The 19,232-nt window shown below is 40.5% G+C and overlaps 1 protein-coding gene across 8 annotated transcripts in view; it reads right to left on the bottom strand.

Moving 5' to 3' along the window:
- Positions 1–19,232, bottom strand: part of MFSD14B (major facilitator superfamily domain containing 14B) — an 81,769-nt gene that overhangs the window by 27,971 nt on the left and 34,566 nt on the right. For all 8 annotated transcript variants that reach the window (XM_036281559.1, XM_036281560.1, XM_036281555.1 and 5 more), the window contains 2 exons: positions 14,441–14,568; positions 11,647–11,761 (listed from right to left, as the gene is read on the bottom strand). In XM_036281559.1, the coding sequence (XP_036137452.1) occupies positions 11,647–11,761; positions 14,441–14,568 (243 nt within the window). The remainder of the gene's footprint in view (positions 1–11,646; positions 11,762–14,440; positions 14,569–19,232) is intronic.

Genomic DNA, 19,232 nt, shown 5'->3' with positions numbered 1-19,232 from the left:
GGACACCTACTACATAAGTCACTCTGACATGCCCAGGAGATGTAGCAGCTCTTCACGATAACACAGAAACAAAGAGGGAGGCAGCCAAAATGAGGAGACAAACAAACAGGCTTCAAATAAAAGAACAGAACAAAACTCCGAAAAAAGATCAGCATTTGGTCTCAGTGAGCCCTATACTTCTTATTAAGTGGCCCCAGCCCTGGCACTAGAAGCAGCCATCTGCAGACCGCTCTGTAGCTTATGCCTGGTGGCCCCGGGTAGAACACAGGCAGTGGCTGACCTTGCCTCAGAGCCAACATATCCAGTGGACAGCTTCAGACCACATCAGAGCACCACCACACAACCACCTGCACAAGTGACACACTCAAGGAATGGACTCAGTGGGTACCAGAGCCCTGATAAAGTAAGTCTTGCTCTGGTGAGCCTGTACAGCTGATCATACAAGGTAATCAGAGGTCGGTGGTCAGTGGGCACAGCCAGTCCTTGCAGCTGATCAGCCTGAGTAAATCCCTCCCATTGATGTGCCAACAGCAATCAAGGCTCAATTACAACAGAAGGATGTAAAGTCCACACAAGAGGTGTACCTTACAGGTCCAGTTGGGAGACCAGGGAGGATGTGCCACTGGACCCTACAGGACACCTACTACAATAGGCCACCCTAGGAACTAGCAACTCTACTTAATACATAGCCAAAACGAGGAGACAAAGAAACATGCTACAAATGAAAGAACAGAACAAAACTCCAGGAAAATAACTAAACAAAATGGAGATAAGCAATCTAACAGATGCAGAGTTCAAAACACTGCTTATAAGGATGCTCAATGAACTTAGTGAGAACTTCAGTAAACTTAGTGAGGCCTCAAGAGCATAAAAAAGGAGCAGTCAGAAATGAAAGAGGCATTAACTGAAATAAAGAATAATTTACAGCCCTGGCCAATTTGGCTCAGCGGTTGCAGCGTCGGCCTGCGGGCCAGGGAAACCTGGGTTCAATTCCCACTAAGGGCGCGTGCCTCGTTTACAGTTTGTCCCTGGCCCTGGTTGGTCATGTGGGTGGCGGCCACTCAATGTGTCCCTTTCACGTCAATGTCTCTCTCTCTCTCTCTCTCTCTCTCCCTCCCTTTCTCTCCCTCCCACTCTATCTGAACAAAAAGTGGAAAACTGTCCTCGGGTGAGGGAAAAAAAAAACCAATAATTTACGGAGATTCAATAGTAGAGTAGGTAAAGTCAAGAAGCAAACTATTGATTTGGAATATAAGGAAGCAAAAAACACCCAATCAGAACAGTGAAAAGAAAAAAGAATCCAGCCCTGGCCGGTTTGGCTCAGCAGTCGGAGCGCTGGCCTGCGGACCAGAGAGTCCTGGGTTTGGTTCCCGCTAGGGGCACATACCACCCCAAGAAAAGAAAAAAGAATCCAAAAAAATGAGGATAGTGAAAGGAGCCTCTGCGACAACTTCAAGTGTATCAACATTCGCATCTTGGGGGTGCCAGAAGGAGAAGAGAGAGAGAACAAGAAATTAAAAACCTATTTGAAACAATAAGGACAGAAAACTTCCCTAACTTGGTGAAGGAAACAGACATACAAGTCCAGGAAGCACAGAGAGTCCCAAACAAGATGAACCCCAAAAGGCCCACACCAAGACACATCATCATCAAAATGCAAAAGGTTAAAGACAAAGAGAGAATCTTAAAAGCAGCAAGAGAAAAGCAGTTAGTTAACTACTAGGGAGCTCCCATAAGATTGTTAGCTGATTTCTCAAAAGAAACTCTGCAGGCCAGAGGGGAGTGGCAAGAGATATTCAGAGTGATGAACAGCAAGAACCTACAACCAACTGGGATGTATTCCAGGGATGTAAGGTGGGTATAATATTTGCAATTCAATAAATGTGAAACATAGCATTAAAAAAATGAAGGATAAAATGACACGGTCATACCAATAGATGCAGAAAAAGCATTTCATAAAATCCAGCACCTGTTGATGATAAAAACTCTCAGAAAAGGATCATACCTCAACATAATCAAGGCCATATATGAAAAACTGACAGCCAACATCATACTCAACAGGCAAAAACTAAGTGTTTCCTATGAGATCAGGGCCAAGATAGCAATGTCTTCTTTCACCATCTCATTTAATATTGTACTGAAAGTCTTAGCCATAGAGATCAGACAAAAATAAAAAATAAAAAGTATTCAAATTGGAAAGGAGGAAGTAAAACGATCATTATTTGCAAGTGGCATATTATTGTACATAGAAAACCCTAAAGACTCCACCAATACTAGATCTAATAAACGAATTTAGCACAATTGCAAGATACAAAGTCAACATCGAGAAATCAATGGCATTTTAATACACCAATAATGAACTATAAGAAAGAGAAACTAAGAAGACATTTAACCAAGGAGACAAAAGACCTGCACTCAGAGAACTATATGACATTGAAGAAAGATTAAGGAAGACATGAATAAATGAAAGCACATACCATGTTCGTGAACTGGAAGAATTAACATCATTAAAAAGTCCATACTACCTACAACAATCTATATAGATTCAACGCAATTCCTATTAAAATACCAATGGCATATTTCACCACACTAGAAATAATATTCCAAAATTTATATGGAAACACAAAAGACCCCAAATAGTGACAGCAATCTTGAGAAAGATGAACAAAGTTAGAGGTATTATAATATCAGGTAAGAAACTATACCACAAAACCACTGTAATCAAAACAGTCTGGTACTGGCACAAGTACAGGCATATAGACCAATGAAACAGAGCTGAGATCATGGTCAATTAATATCTGAAAAGGAGGCAAGAGCATACATACAATGGAGTAAAGACAAAGACCGTTTGTTTCTTCAATAAATGGTACTGGGAAAATTGGACAGGCATATGCAAAAAAATGAAACTAGATCACCAACTTACACCATACACTAGACTGAACTCAAAACAGATGAAAGACTTAAATGTAAGTCACAAAACCATAAAAACCCTGGAAGAGAACATAGGCAGTAAAATCTCAGACATCTCTCACCACAATATCTTTGCCAATATGTGTCTAAGGAAAAAGGAAACCCAGGAAAAGATAAACAAACAGGACTACATCAAGCTAAAAGCTACTGCGCAGCAAAAGAAACTATTAACAAAATGAACAGAGAGCCCATTGTACAGGAATGACACATCTGATAAGGGGTTAATATCCAAAATATATAAAGAAGCGATACTACTTAATACCACGAAGACAAACAATCCAATTAAAAAATAGGCAAAGGCCTGGCCTATATGGCTCAGTGGACTGAGTGTCATTCCTTGCAGTAAGAGGTCACCGGTTCGATTCGTGGTCAGGGCACATGCCCAGGTTGTGAGCTCAATCCCCAGTAGTGAGCATGTAGGAGATAACCTACCTATGTCCCTCTCTCTTTAAACAATCAATAAAAACATTTTTTTTAAAAATGGGCAAAAAACATGAATAGACAGTTCTCTGAAGAGGGCATACAGATAGCCAACAGACATATGAAAAATGCTCAAACTCACTAAACATCCTAGAGATGCAAATTAAAACTTCAATGAAGTATCACCTCATACCTGCCAGAATGGCTACCATCAATAAATCAACAAACAAACACACAAACAACAAATGCTGGCAAGAATGTGGAGAAAAGGGAACCCTTGTACACTGTTGGAGGGAATGCAGATTGGTGCAGCCACTATAGAAAATAGTATGAGCCCTGGCCAGTTTGGCTCAGTGGTTAGAGTGTTGGCCTGTGGTCCAGAGAGACCTGGGTTTGGTTCCTGTTAAGGGCGCGTACCTCAGTTGCAGTTTGTCCCTGGCCCTGGTTGGTCATGCAGGTGGCAGCCACTCGATGTGTCCCTTTCACGTTGATGTTTCTCTCTCTCTCTCTCTTCCTCTCTCCCCATCCCACTGTATCTGAACAAAAAATGGGAAAATGTCCTTGGGTGAGGATAAAAAAAGAAAACAGTATGAAATTTCTTAAAAAAATTAAAAATGGAACTGCCCTCTGACCTAGTAATCTCACATCTAGGAATATATCCTAAGAATCTTAAAACACCAATCAGAAAGAATACATGCACCCATATGTTTATATCAGCACTATTTACAATAGCCAAGATGTGAAAACAGCCCAATTTCCCACCAGTAGATGAGTGCATAAAAAAGCTGTGGTATATTTACACAATGGAATACTATGCAGCTGTAAAAGAGAAGGAACTTTTACCCTTTGCAACAGCATGGATGGACCTGGAGAGTATTATTCTAAGTAAAATAAAACCAGTCAGAGAAAGACAAATACCATATGATCTCACTAATATATGGGATCCAATGAACAAAATAAATTGATTAACCAAAATGGAACCAGAGGCATGGACACATGGAACATACTGGCCAGTATCTGAGGGGAGGGGTGGTGGTGGTGACTGGATGAAGGTGAAGGAAATAGCTAAAGAACATAAATGCAGCCCTGGCCAGTTTGGCTCAGCGGTTAGAGCGTCGGCCTGCGGTCTGGAGAGACCCGGGTTCGGTTCCCGTTAAGGGCACGTACTTCGGTTGCAGTTTGTCCCCGGCCCTGGTTGGTCGTGCGGGTGGCAGCCACTCGATGTGTCCCTTCACGTCGATGTTTCTCTCTCTCTCTCTCCCTTCCTCTCTCTCCCTCCCACTCTATCTGTACAAAAAATGGAAAAATATCCTCAGGTGAGGATAAAAAAAAAAAAGAACATAAATGCATACCCCATGGACATGGACAATAGTTTGGTGCAGGCCAAGAGATGGGGAGGTGGGGAGATGGGGGAGGGGTGCAGGTGGGCAAATGGGGGGGGCAGACAAAAGTGGGACACCTGCAGTAAAGTCAACATTAAAACTTTCAATAAAAAAAAAGAATACAGTACAGGAAATCAACAGTAGATGAAGAAGAGAGGATCAAATCAGTGATTTGTAAGACAATGTATCAGAAAACACCCAATCAACATAGCAAAAGAAAAAAATATATTAAAAACAAAATGTGGATAGCCTCCAGGACAACATCAAGTGTACCAACATTTGCATCACGGGGAACTTGAAGGAGAAAAGACAGAGCAAGAAATTGAAAATCTATTTCAAGACTAATGACAGGAAATGTCCCTAACCTGACAAAGGAAACAAGTCCAAGAAGCATGGAGAGTCCCAAAAAGGCCCACACCAAGACACATCATAATTAAAATGAGAAAGATTAAAGACAAAGAGAATCTTAAAATCAGCAAGAGAAAAGCAGTTAGTTACCTACAGGGGAGCTTCCATAAGACTGTCAGCTGATTTCTCAACAGAAACACTGCAGGCCAGAAGAGACTGGCACAAAATATTTCAAGTGATGAATAACAAGGACTTAAAATGAAGATTACTCTACCCAGCAAGGCTATCATTTAGAATCAAAAGACAGGAAAAAAACTTCCCAGACCAGAAAAAACTATAATCATCACCAACCCAGTATTACAAGAAATGTTAAAGGAACTTCTTTAAGAAAAAGAAGAATATCAACAATATAAATAATAAAATGGTAGTAACTACATTCCTAGCAGTAATTACTTTAAATGCACAGGAATTAGCCCTGGCCGGTTTGGCTCAGCGGTTAGAGCATCAGCCTGCGGTCCAGAGAGACCTGGGTTCGGTTCCCACTAAGGGCACATACCTCAGATGTAGTTTGTCCCTGTCCCTGGTTGGGTTGCATGGGTGGCAAACACTCGATGTGACCCTTTCACGTCTATGTTTCTCTCTCTCGCTCTCTCCCTCCCACTCTATCTGAACAAAAAAATGGAAAAATGTCCTTGGGTGAGGATAAACAAACAAATAAATGCACAGGAATTAAATGCTTCAATCAAATGACATAGGGTGACTAAAAAGAAAACAAGCCCCATACATATGCCAACTACAAGATATTCACTTCAGATCAAAAGACACACAAAGACTAGAAGTAAAAGGTAGGAAAAAGATATTTCATGCAAATGAAAATTAAAAAAAAAAAAAAAAAAGTGGGGTAGCAATACTTATATCAGTCTTAAACAAAGACTGTAACAAAAAACAAAGGCTATTATTTCATGACAAAGCAATCATTCCAACAAGAAGATATAAACCTTGATATGTACACCCAATATAGGAGTACCTAAATACATGAAGCAAATATTGAGGACATAAAGGGAGATATCAAAAGAAATAAAGTCGCCCAGCTGGTGTGACTCCGTGGTTGAGCGTGAACCCATGCACCAAGGGGTCGCCAGATTGATTCCCGGTCAGGGCACATGCCCAAGTTGTGGGCCCAGTCCCTAGTGGGGGGCATGCAGGAGGCGGCCCATCGATGTTCTCCATCATCGATGTTTCTATCTCTCTCTCCCTCTCAAATCAATAATGAAAAAATATTTTTTTAAAAATCCCTTACAATCTTACAAAAAGGTTATAAAAACACCACCCCAACATTTTTTGAGAGAGAAGTCCACACTTTTTAACTAGCAAGATCCCTGAACTGTGGATATCTGTCATGCTGTAACCTGAACCTCCATCTAGTAATACCAAAGACCACAGAACCAACTGACTATATGTGCAACTGGAATCCAAGTTGGCCCTCTTTGTAAGTATGGAGAATGCTCCCTTTAGTTTGGAAGGTAATCTGTACAGAAGCTTAAGTAGCAGCCTCCAAATTAGAGCCAGATTGAGTGCCAAAGCCTATTTATAAGTGGGTCACCTAAACTTTTAATGGATTTTAATAGAAATCATTATCTATGATTAAAATTATGACTCCTGGTTGGCATGATGTTCCTTCATCACCCCCGAAATGACTGTAAAATTACAATGTATCTGAAATTGGTATTATACTAAAAATAATATAAAAGCCAAAAGTCAAATAAAATAATTTCTGGGGGAAAAATAGGTGTAAAGAATTCCAGTTTGGGGAACAGAAACTTCTTGTTTCAATATTTATTGAATATCTACTGTGTACCAGATAAATAAGAAGACAGGGCTCCTGTCCTTCAGTTTCCTCAATGTTATTCAAGAGGTAGAGTCAGCAATATAGCTGTGTTATAAATTGCGATGACGTGTAAACAGCCGAGGGAGCATTGCTGCAGTGCCCTCAGGTGCACAAAATGGGTCCATCATTCAGTTACTCATAAGTTTTCTATTATTTTATTTTTTTATCCTCACCTGAGAACATTTTTGCATTTATCTTCAGATAAAGCGGGAGGGGGAGAGAGAGCGAGTGAGAGAGAGAGAGCGAGAGAGAGAGAGAGAGAGCGAGAGAGAGACATTGATTGGTTGCCTCCCGCACGACCCCAACCGGGGGCAAAACGGCCAGGGCAGTTTTCCATTATTTTAATCCTTTCTGATTTTGTATGTAAATTGCAAAGATACTCTATCACACAATGTACAAATAAATAGCAATAAAAATGTTAAATAAGTATATTAAATTCAAATAGATAAGCAAGTACTAGAAGCCATTTTCCAATCTCTCAAATTAATTCTTCCCACTAAGATGTACAGTCAGATTTACAGCTGCCAAATTTCAGCGGAAACAGCTTTTTATAATTCCACAGCATTCCAAGTGTAGAGAATTTAAAGATTATAGAGTATACAGAAGAAAACACGCAATCATTTATATCATTATTTGCCAAAAAGGCATTTCTAAACCCACTATCATAACTATCTTCTAGTCAGTTTGGACAATTTTTAAAATAACAACTGGTCAGTAACTTAAGATATAGTCGTTAAGAGCAATGGAATTAAATTATTATCTATATAACAATGACTTAATATGTAAGAGTACATATGATACATGAGTATAATACATGAATAGAAAATGACTGCCTTTTTTAAATCCTCACCCGAGGACATTTTTCCATTTTTTGTTCAGATAGAGTGGGGGGTGGGGAGGAGTGGGAGAGAGAGAGAAAAACATCCACGTGAAAGGGACACATCGAATGGCTGCCACCCACACGACCAACCAGGGCCGGGGACAAACTGCAACTGAGGTACGTGCCCTTAGTGGGAACCGAACCCGGGTCTCTCTGGACCGCAGGCCTACGCTCTAACCGCTGAGCCAAACCGGCCAGGGTGAAAATGACTGCCTTTTAAAAGCACCTCCCTGCCCCTCAATCTGGAGGGGACAGAGGAGCCACTTCAGGTGTAAAGGAGAAAGGAATACTGATTGATGCGCACTATTAAATGGTATGCTCTGACTGTGAGATCCAACTCCCATCCCAGTGGCGCAACAGTGCTCTGAGGAAGTGCTCTGACTACTGTCTGGTATTATTGTAATTTAAGTATTTGTAAACTGCCTTGGAGAACACTGGAAATTATAAAGGCAGAAATCCTGATGAGACTTTTTAAGTCTTGCAAAACAGGGGAAGAAGCAAGCATTATTATTTACTAGTCCATATCTCTGAGACCCAACGCCTCCTGTGGCACAGATATCACAGCAAGGCAGATGCTCTCAGACACAGAGGGGCAGGCCCACCCTTACTGCTGACAGCCCAGTTCAGTTAGGTTGTTCTGTGTTCAGCACTCCCACTGTCATCTCTCCCTCTACTACGGCCCACGTATCTTAATCTTCCTCCCTCCATTATTAGAGAAGTAAGCCGTACACTTCTGCCGGGTGCTTCTCTCACTGACTTCTCTCAACACGCCATATGAACAGGTTATTTATTATATTACAGATGAAGAACTGAGCTAGTGAGAGGAGCTAAGTCACTGGTTCCAGAATTCTTTCTCTCTGAAATCTTTCCGTAAAGCCCTAATGCTCAGCACAACAGCTTTGTGAATAGTTTTTCTTATGAAAGCAAGAAACAAAAATCTAGTAAAATTGGAGGGAAATGAGTATCTTAACAGGCGCTTCCTGCAATGTAGAGACAATCTGCACAAGTGTGATAAGAGTCTTTGGCACCTCTAAATTTCTGTTGAGCAACCTGAGGGCTGTCTTGAACACCCTGCCTTCTTTGAAGCCTTCCAATCAGCTTCCTCTGTCCTCTTCCACAGCACTCTGGAGATGCCCTGGTTTTAGGACATGGCATGAGAAATTCCGGAAAGTAGGGAAAAAGGAAGGAAAGAGAGAGCAGGTGGTAACTAGAGGGGATGTGGGGTTGAAAGGGAAGTTTTTAAACTACTGATGTCTAATGCTACAAAGTAAAAACTGCTATTGTGTTTTATGGGACAGCAGTAGCTGATTTATATGTCCATCACTGATTTGTGCAATTATTCATTCAACCAGCCAACAATGACTGACTGACTACTTACTATCTCCCAGGAAGTGGAATTTAAAAGAAAGAGTAAGACTTTGGAAAAGAAAGTGACCTAGTTTCTAGCATTCAATCCCCCTCCAAACTCATCAACAATCCAGCCAGATAAAGTTTCTTCTTCCACCTTCTTACTGTAAACATTTCAACACAGGAAAGAGGAGACAGCACAGTGCACTTTATGGGGAAGCAGAATGTAGCATCCGAAAATGTGTCACTTTGTCATGTAGACTGTTTTGAGCTGAAGGTAATTAAGACCCAAAAGACTCAGGAAAAGCTGTTTACTTCTCCCTTAACAACGTAAAATTTTTTTAAATAGGGAATGTGTACCAGAAAGAGCTTTTACCAAAGATAACTTTTTTTTTTTTAAATCCTCACCAGAGGCCCTGGCCAGTTTGACTCAGTGGTTAGAGCATCACCCGCCGACCAGAGAGTCCCAGGTTCAATTCCTGCTAAGGGCACGTACCTCAGTTGCAATTGTCTCCATCCCTGGTTGGGGTTGTGTGAGTGGCAGCCAGTCGATGTGACAATCTCACATCGATGTTTCTCTCTCTCTCTCTTCCTCCTTCTCTCCCTCCTGCTCTATCTGAAGATAAATGCGAAAATGTCCTCGGGTGAGGATTAAAAAAAAAGCAAAAAACAAACAAAAAAAATCCTCACCCAAGGATATTTTTTCATTGATTAAAAAAAAATTTTTTTTTTATATATATATTTTTTATTGAATGATTTTTTAGAGGGAGAAGAGGGGAGAGATAGAAACACTGATGTGATGGAGAAACATCGATTGGCTGCCTCCTGCATGCGCCCCCTACTAAGAATCGAGGCCACAACCCGGGCATGTGCCCTGACTGGGAACTGAGCCAGGACCTCTCCATCCATGGGAAGACACTCAATCCACTGAGCCACACCAGTCAGGATCCATTCATTTTTTTAGATAGAGTTGAGAGGGAGGGAGAGAGGGAGATAGAGAAAAACATCAATGACATCAATGTTGCCTCCCACACAACCAACTAGGGCTAGGGATTGAATTTGCAACCCAGCTACATGCCTTTGACTGGGAATCAAACCTGTGACCCTTTGGTCCTTGGGCTGATGCTCTAACCACTGAGCCAAACTGGCCAGGGCCCAAAGACAACGTTTTTTATCAGAAAAACTTATCTGCATGGCAGGACAAACATATGCTCACCCACTATTTGCTCCTTTCATCTTTCTGTGAATTGCCCTCTACCCCCTTTCTCCTTAGCTCAGGATGGCATATACGACTTAACTGCCTGACTGCCTTTGTTTGAGTTGCTCTTGTCTTTTTGGGGCTACTGTACATATAAAATTAAATTTGTTCTTCTCTCCTATCTCAATTTCATTATTAGGTCAGTCAAAGAACCTAGAAGGTAGGACAGGAAAATTTTTCCTCTCCCACAACACCCATGCGTCCAAACAAGTTCGAGCACTAAACATATGCCCACACGCCCTCTTTCCCCTGAACCAGTTGAGTAGCTCTCAGAGATGTGACACTCTGACATAAGTAGTTTCAGCCTGTCATCTCCTACAGGTCTTCTTCACCTACACGACTACAATGCCATTATCATGCCTAGGATAATTAAAAATGATTGTCTAATACTCACTTATCCAAAAAGTAAAGGTCTATAAATTTTGCAATGCATTAAACAATTATTTGCTAAGTGAATGAGTATAGTCCTTTTCTGCAGCACTTTGTCCCAAATAAGTGACTGAGCCACACAACCAATAATATAACAACAATGGATTAACATGGCTAAGGTTCTAACACCTCTCCAATTCGAATTGGGTGCACAGAGACTTCTAATCTGTTTGTTATTTATGACTTGTTAAGAGATCAGCTAACAAGAAACAAATCAAGTTAACTTTTAAAAAACTTTACAAGTGGCAACTCAGATATTCCTGATAATCGGCTAACCCTAAAACCAGAGAAGAAATTATTAGTAATTTCTATCTTCCTATTTTTAACTTTTTAAAGTCTCTTTTGAAATTTCAATAGTTTTTCTTTTATATGTCAATATTTACTCATTGTTTTAAATCTCATTTTTCAACGAACTTTTAATGGAATGTTATTTCTCTAGTTAAAAAATAAAATCTTGCCCTGGCCGGTTTGGCTCAGCGGTTAGAGCGTCGGCCTGCGGTCCGGAGAGACCCGGGTTCGGTTCCCGCTAAGGGCATGTACTTCGGTTGCAGTTTGTCCCCGGCCCTGGTTGGTCGTGCGGGTGGCAGCCACTCGATGTGTCCCTTTCACGTCGATATTTCTCTCTCTCTCTCCCTCCCACTCTATCTGTACAAAGGTGTCCTCGGGTGAGGATAAAAAAAATAAAATAAAATAAAAAAAAATAAAATAAAATCTATCATCTTACCCATCCATAAGCAGTACTTCGCTCGTGCTCCTGAGTGACATCAGCTACATAGGCAAATATCACAGAGAACGTGACCGAGAAGACTCCAGACACAGAAATCATTGCAAAATAACACCTATAAAAAGATCATTTCATTACCCAGGAGAGAGGTAGTGTATGTACATTTTTATAACCAGAGACAAAGATATCATGTAGATTATAAACCAAGAAATACATTTTATTTTTATGCATGTATAAGATATAAAGGACAACTAATAAAATCACAATCAAGATGGAGAGATGCCCTGGCCAGTTTGGCTCAGCAGTTAGAGCGTCGGCTTGCAGACCAAAGAGCCACAGGTTCAATTCTGGTCAAGGGCACGTACCTCAGTTGTGGTTTGGTCCCCAGACCTGGTTGGGATTGTGTGGGAGGCAAGCAACCAATCAATGTGTCTCTCTCACATCAATGTTTCTCTCTCTCTCCCTCCCTCCCACTCTATCTGAAGATAAATGGAAAAATATCCACAGGTGAGGATTTAAAAAAAACAAGATGGAGAGAAAAAAAGTAGAAACATACTAATTCTGTCGCTGCTCAAAAGGTGTCAGTACATGTAGTTTAAATAAGTAAAGTTATAGTTTTGTTTTGTTTTGTTTTTTATCCTCACCCGAGGATATTTTTCCATTTTTTTTGTACAGATAGAGTGGGAGGGAGAGAGAGAAAGGGAGAGAGAGGAAGGGAGAGAGAGTGAGAAACATCGACGTGAAGGGACACATCGAGTGGCTGCCACCCGCACGACCAACCAGGGCCGGGGACAAACTGCAACCGAAATACGTGCCCTTAGCGGGAACCGAACCCGGGTCTCTCCGGACCGCAGGCCGACACTCTAACCGCTAAGCCAAACTGGCCAGGGCAGTAAAGTTATAGTTTTAAAGGAAGCTAAAACAAGAGAAAAAAAAACTTTCTAAATATAGCAGATGACTTTACAAGAGCTACACAAAAGCAGAAAGGGTAACAAAAAATATTAATGTAATTAAGACCAAAAATGTTTATCACATGCGTAGACGCTTTAAAAAAATCTAGTCAAAATTCTAGCAAACAGAACAAAAAGTAGGGTTTATTCCAGAAATAATAATGTTCCAATATTAGAAAGTATAATTCATTATGGTAACAGATCTAAGGAGATAAATCAAATGATCTCCCATTGATGCAAAAAAGGCATCTAATAAAACTGACACCCCATCTTGGTTTTAAAAAAGAAACTCTCTGGATAAAATAGAAATGAGTATTTTTCAATCTAAAAGCGAATTCATAAAAGCCAGTGTAACACTCAATAATAAAACATTACAATGTTTCTATATGAGGAAGGTAAGTCCACAATCATCACTTTTATTTAACATTACTCATTAGTCAGTACAAGTAGCAAAAGCAGTATCATGAAAACTGGAAGAGAAGAGGTAAAATCATTTAAACATCTAAAGAATATTTCTAAGGTATTCAGAGGACTTAAAAAAAAAAATAGCCCTAATTCATTGGAAAAGCATGACATGTTCTTGTACAGAAAGACTCAATATCAAAAAGTAGTTTAAAAAATTCTTCATCTGGCCCGGCTGGTGTGGCTCAGTGGACTGAGCATAGTCCCATGGACTGAGAGGTCCCGGTTTGATTCCCAGTCAGGGCACACAAACAGGTTTCGGGTTTGATCCCCAGTAGGGGGTGTGCACGAGGCAGCCAATCAATGTTTCTCACTTTGATGTTTCTATATCTCTCTCCCTTCCTCTCTCTCTAAAAAAAAATCAGTAACATAATTTTAAAAAAATATTCTTCATCTGGTAGAAAATAAAATGTTTTAGTATGGGCACAAATTTAGAACATGACAGTGCTGACATAAAATCCCTATCAAATAATAAAATGAGGATATTTTCACATGAGCCAAAAAGAAAAAAGAAAATCATATGTTATATTAAAAACAAAAAATAAAAACCTTCTATTCTAATGTGTGTCCTTCACATTGCTGAGATTAACAACAGGAATTTTGGCCAAAATACCATCTTCTGAGCTCCAGAAAAAAAACCATGTTACAAAGCTCAGGTGCAAATTCTTTGGTAACTAAATAGACTTGCTCACATGCTAAATATTCTCTACTTATCATGAAAAAACTGAGAGCAAATTAAAATTCATATTATAGTCCTGGCTGGGTACTCAGTTGGTTAGAGCACTGTCCCGATACACCAAGGTTGTGGGTTCAATCCCCAGTCAGGACACATACAAGAATCAACCAATGACTGTATGAATAAATGGAACAACAAATCCATGTCTCTCTGTCTCTCTCTTCCCTTTCTTTTCTCTCTCAAAATCAATAAATAAAAGTTTAAAAATTCACATTATAATTTAGAATAGGCCATCGGTATTACTACATTATATACAAAAGTGACCCCTGCCTTTGACATAAATTATGTTCATATTAGTGCCCTAGACCAATGGAGTTGACAAAAACAGTTACATTTGCAAAGTCAACTGAGCCACAGCAGGGAGTGGAATCCTCAGCCCCTCCCAAGACCCAAATCCTATAACTGACCATGGCAACTACAACTTTTATTTCTGTTTCTTCACCTCATACTTAATTGGGTAATCTCTTCACTTCCCCATTATAATATGGGCAAAATGGCAACTGCCAAAACTGGCTTTCAGTAGTACCAAAGAGATAAAATGAAAACACAGATACAACTGCTTTGAAGTGGTTAAGAAGTGCTCTGTAAATGTATTTTTTACATGTGACCCCAAACTGTCATGATGATGAAAGGCTGAGCCACTCACCACGGGCTGATCCTCATCAGCGGAATTGGAAAGCAGGTAAAGAAGACGGTGCCCAGAAGAAAGGGCTTCCTTCCCCACACATCGGACAGAGCGCCTATGAGGGGGGCACTCAGAAAAGAGAGCAGACCCTGGAGAAGAAAACAGAAGCAAAGGTCAGATGTATAATGCAATCCTCCAACTACTTGTAGTTCCTATTTTCTAAATGAATTTCTAAATGCGGCAGTTCATTTTGTTGGCCCCCCAAACAGAGTAATTTGAAACTGTCATTTAAAAAAATTCTAACAAAATTTCTAAACACAGTGAGAAAGGGAAGAAAGGGGTAAGAGCTTATTTTCTGGGAAAAGTTGGAAAAGGTAATATAAAAATATATACCCACAGTTGGTACTTAAAATGAACACATACCAAGCAGATGAGAAGAAGCCAGAAACTTAATTCATTTAAATAGACATGTACAGCATATTTATCATGTACAAAGCTGTGAATTAACTGGTACAATAAAGACACCCAACAAATACACACCTTCTACTCTCAAACCACCTGTTAGCTAATAGGGATAAATAGAACAAGTATGCATATTCCAAATGCCCATAAGAAAAATTCAAGTTCTGTCTTTCTGTTGAACTTAGGAAGGAGATCATGCAACTTGACAACAGAGTAAAGGCTAAGGAGAATCAAGAAACAAGAACACCAGACATAAGCAAAGGAAGTAAAGAAATTCACATTTACTATTTGCTAGTCACCTACTTGCCGGCTACTTTCATATCGAATTCCTGTTTGACCTCATGGTCCTCTGAGGTGGCCACAGGCCTGACCCTCAGACCTGGCTGGTGCCAGAGCCCTCACCCACATGCTCCGTCTGCACATTGCAAATAGATCTCCAGTCTCTCTGAGCTCCATGCTTACAGCCAAGTGGACTTTTCTAGTAGGATATTTAAGATGCATACTGTTCCCTCGACAGCAATCCCTCCTTTATCCATACAGGAGACATTCCAAGACCCCCAGTGGATGCCTGAAACCACAGGTTGTACCAAATCCTGTATAGAGTAAGTCTTTTCCTATACCACATACCCATGATCAAGTTTAATTTATAAATTAGTGACAATAAGAGACTAAGAACAATAATAACATATACTGTAATAAAACTTATGTGAATGTGATCTCTCTTTGTCAAAATATCTTATCATACTGCACGTACAGTGTGGTTACTCTGGACAAAGGGATAATGCATGTGCCAGGTGGGAGCGTGGGAGATCCATCATGGTACTCAGAATGGTGTGCAATTTAAAATTTATGAATTGTCTGCTTCTGGAGTTTTTCTTTAATATCTTCAGACTGCAGTTAACCACAGATAACTGAAACTGAGGAAAGAAACCTCAAGATATAAGGCTGGACAACTGGAAATCTGACCACACACACATACTTCCTGCCTTGCTAGGAAGCCCTGCAAAGCCTTTTCCTTCGTCTCTCCACTCCCTAAGGCTGTTTCTTAGACCATTCTCTTAAGGACCTCTCTACATCCATCCTCTGTAGTAACCCAGTAGTACTGCTACCTGAATGAAAATAAAGCCATTTTCTAACTGCCCCTGACCCTGGTCCGACCTCCCTGATATGCCTTCCACACACCTCAAGAGCAGGGATGGGCTGCGAACCTCAGCTCTTTCATCTCTTCTTTAAAACCTTGCTATGGTCTCCACTGTGCAGTTTAAAATCTCCAGCATGTATTTATGATGGAAATAATGTGTCTGAACTTTGCTTTTAAATACTGAAGGGGGAAAACCAGGATAGATGAGACAAGAGAAAATGTTGATAAATAATGAAACTGAATGATGAGCATATATTTCATATATCATTTTCTATTTCTGTGCATTTGAATTTTCAGTGTGTTTTAAAAATTCCTCATAGTATATAAATCAAACCATCCAAAATCTGGCACCTAACACAACCCCGATGTCGTGCAATATGCAACACTTTGTTAGCTTTCTGAATATACCATGCTGTTTCGGCCAATGTGCCTTCACACGGCCCTTGCTGTGCCTGCATGCACCCCAACCTTGGGCCTGGAACTACTAGTCATTCACTCTTCTCAGCTCTGGGTGACGAGTACCTCCTCCTCGATTCTCTTGGCTACTTAAATCAGAATTAACGTGGTAATATCAGTTCTATCGTTATTGTAACACTATTAAAATTACTTGTTATTTGTCTATCTTCTCTATTGGATTAGAAATTGAGATTAAGGTCAGAGGAATGGTTTCCTTTCATTTCAACTTTGTACCCTTGGGGCCTATCACACAGCCTGGAAAGTAAGAGCTTTCAAAGAGGTTTGGTGAAATGAACAGAACCTTTAAGAGAAAATCATATTTCACAGTAGTTTCCAAGTCTCAGAGCCCAGTTTCCCAGCTACCAATAAACCCAGAACCCAAGGCCAAGAGGCAGGTAAACTGAAGGGGTGGTAAAAGACTCAATGGAAGGCAGGCAAGCTGAAGAGAAAAGCTTTTTGGCCTCTCTGAAATAAAAGATTAATCCTTGTAATTTTTAAGCTGTTAGGACTCACAAGGCAATATAATTCTGAACAGCCATTTTGCAAACCTCCCCACCCCAGAAGAACGAAGACCAAACTTCCCACTACAGGAGAACTGGCAGGACAAGAAATGCAACTGGACACCAGGAACCCAGGAAGCACCCAACTGCACATCTGCATTCCTGTAGACCCAACCCCCTCCCCAAACCACCAACCAAGACCCCAAAATCCACTAGTGACAAAATCTTCCCACCAGTGGACACACATAAGGATGAAACTCCAGCTCCCAGGGTCTGCCATGATGGACCCAACACCCCAAGGTTCAGGGATGTGTAGCCTTTCCCCTTGGGTATCCCCTCCCCCACCCCTTTTCTTTAAATAAACCCAATTTTTCTACATTCACTGTCTGAGATTGCTACTTGGCATGCCCTCACACCTCGAACCATTGACTTTTACCTTTCCTAAGCCACAAGGCATTTCATGTGTTCTTGTGTCAAAAGAGGACAGATCAAGTATTAAATGATTTTCTTTAAGAGCAAATGACTACAGCCCTGGTCAGTTTTGCTCAGCGATTAGAGCGTTGGCCCACAGACCAGAGTCCTGGGTTCGGTTCCCGCTAGGGGCACGTGACTCAGTTGCAGTCTGTCTCCGGCCCTGATTGGGGTCATGTGGGTGGCAGCCAGTGTATGTGTCTCTCTCACACTGATCTTTCTCTCTTCCCCCCCTTTCTCCCTCCCACTCTATCTGAAGATAAATGCAAAAAAAAAAAAAAAAAGAGCAAATGCCCACAGAAGCAGGGCTCAAATTCAGAACCTGTGACTATCAATTTAGTAAAATTTAGAAAAGAAACTATTTTATGCTACTTCAAAGTTCTCTAAAAACATCAAATAATCGAGCACCTGTAAAGTATAAAACTGGCGAAGTAAAAATTGTAAAGAAATTTAGAACAAGGCTGTAGAAAGAATCACTACTACTAAAACAATAACAAAATTCTTTTTTTTTTTTTTTTAAATCCTCACCGGAGGATACTTTTCCATTTATCTTCAGACAGAGTTGAAGGAAGAGATAGAGAAACATCAATGTGAGAGAGAAACATCGATGTGAGAGAGAAACATCGATTGGTTGCCTCCCGCATGACGCTGACCAGGGCCAGGGGCCTAAGCGCAACTGAGGTACATGCCCTTGACTAAAATCAAACCCAAGACTCTTTGGTCCTCGAGCTGACACTCCAACCGCTCAGACAAACCATCCAGGATCAAAAATTCTTTAAGCACAAAGAACCCTGGGAAAGTTTTACATAGTTCTGGTTTCAGACTTTTTAATTTTTTTAATTCTCACCTGAGGATATTTTTCCATTGCTTTTTACACAGAGTGGGAGGGAGGGGGGGAGAGTGGGAGGGAGAGAGAGAGATTGGTTGCCTCCGACAGGGCTGGGGATCAGACCTACAACTGACAGGGAACTGACAACTGCTGAGCCAAACTGGCCAGAGCTGATTCCAGAATTCATACAATGCTTTAAAATATGGCGGGTATGCCATTTTCAAACAAATAATATAAAAAGGCCAAACATTAAAGTTCTATTTAAAATAATATACTTTTTTACAGAAAAAAGATAGTCTTCTAGATTAAAGATTTAAATTATAATTTAATCCATTCATTAAATAATATTTAAATCTAATTCTCAGTAACAATAATAGATACTAATAATATCCTCTGGGAGTGTAAAAACAGAAAATAGGTTTTTCTGTTTTTTTATTTTTTTGCACAATTTATGAGAAGCACCTGGTACTTAAACGTGGCGATTGCTAGTGTCTGCAACTCCAAACAGCCTTCCTACCCAACAGTAAAATCGATAATGGCTGTGCCTTTCCCAACATTTTTAGAATAGAAACTTCTCTTATCCCTTCCCCCTTCCCCTTCCAACAAAATCTCCCTCTTCCAAATTCTTTGTAACTCTTTTTGATACTCTCCCTAACACACTTTCCTCTAAAGCATATTTTACAGGCTAAAGAAGACAGAATAATGCCCAGCAGTGTGGGTCAGTGGTATGAGCGTCAACCCTGCACCAAGAGGTCGCCGGTTCAATTCCCAGTCAGGGCACATGCTAGGGCCTGATCCCAAGTGGGGGGCATGCAGGAGGCGGCCAATCAATGTTCCCTCTCATCAATGTTTCTATCTCTCCCTCTCCCTTCTTCTCTAAAATCAATAAAGACAAAAAAAATTTAAAAAACAAGAAGACAAGATAGACTGCCCTGTCTCCTGAAGAACAAACAA

Source organism: Molossus molossus, unplaced genomic scaffold, assembly GCF_014108415.1.
Source record: "Molossus molossus isolate mMolMol1 unplaced genomic scaffold, mMolMol1.p scaffold_m16_p_39, whole genome shotgun sequence".
In the NCBI taxonomy this organism is placed as follows: domain Eukaryota; kingdom Metazoa; phylum Chordata; class Mammalia; order Chiroptera; family Molossidae; genus Molossus; species Molossus molossus.
This window is presented reverse-complemented; position numbering and strand designations above follow the sequence as displayed.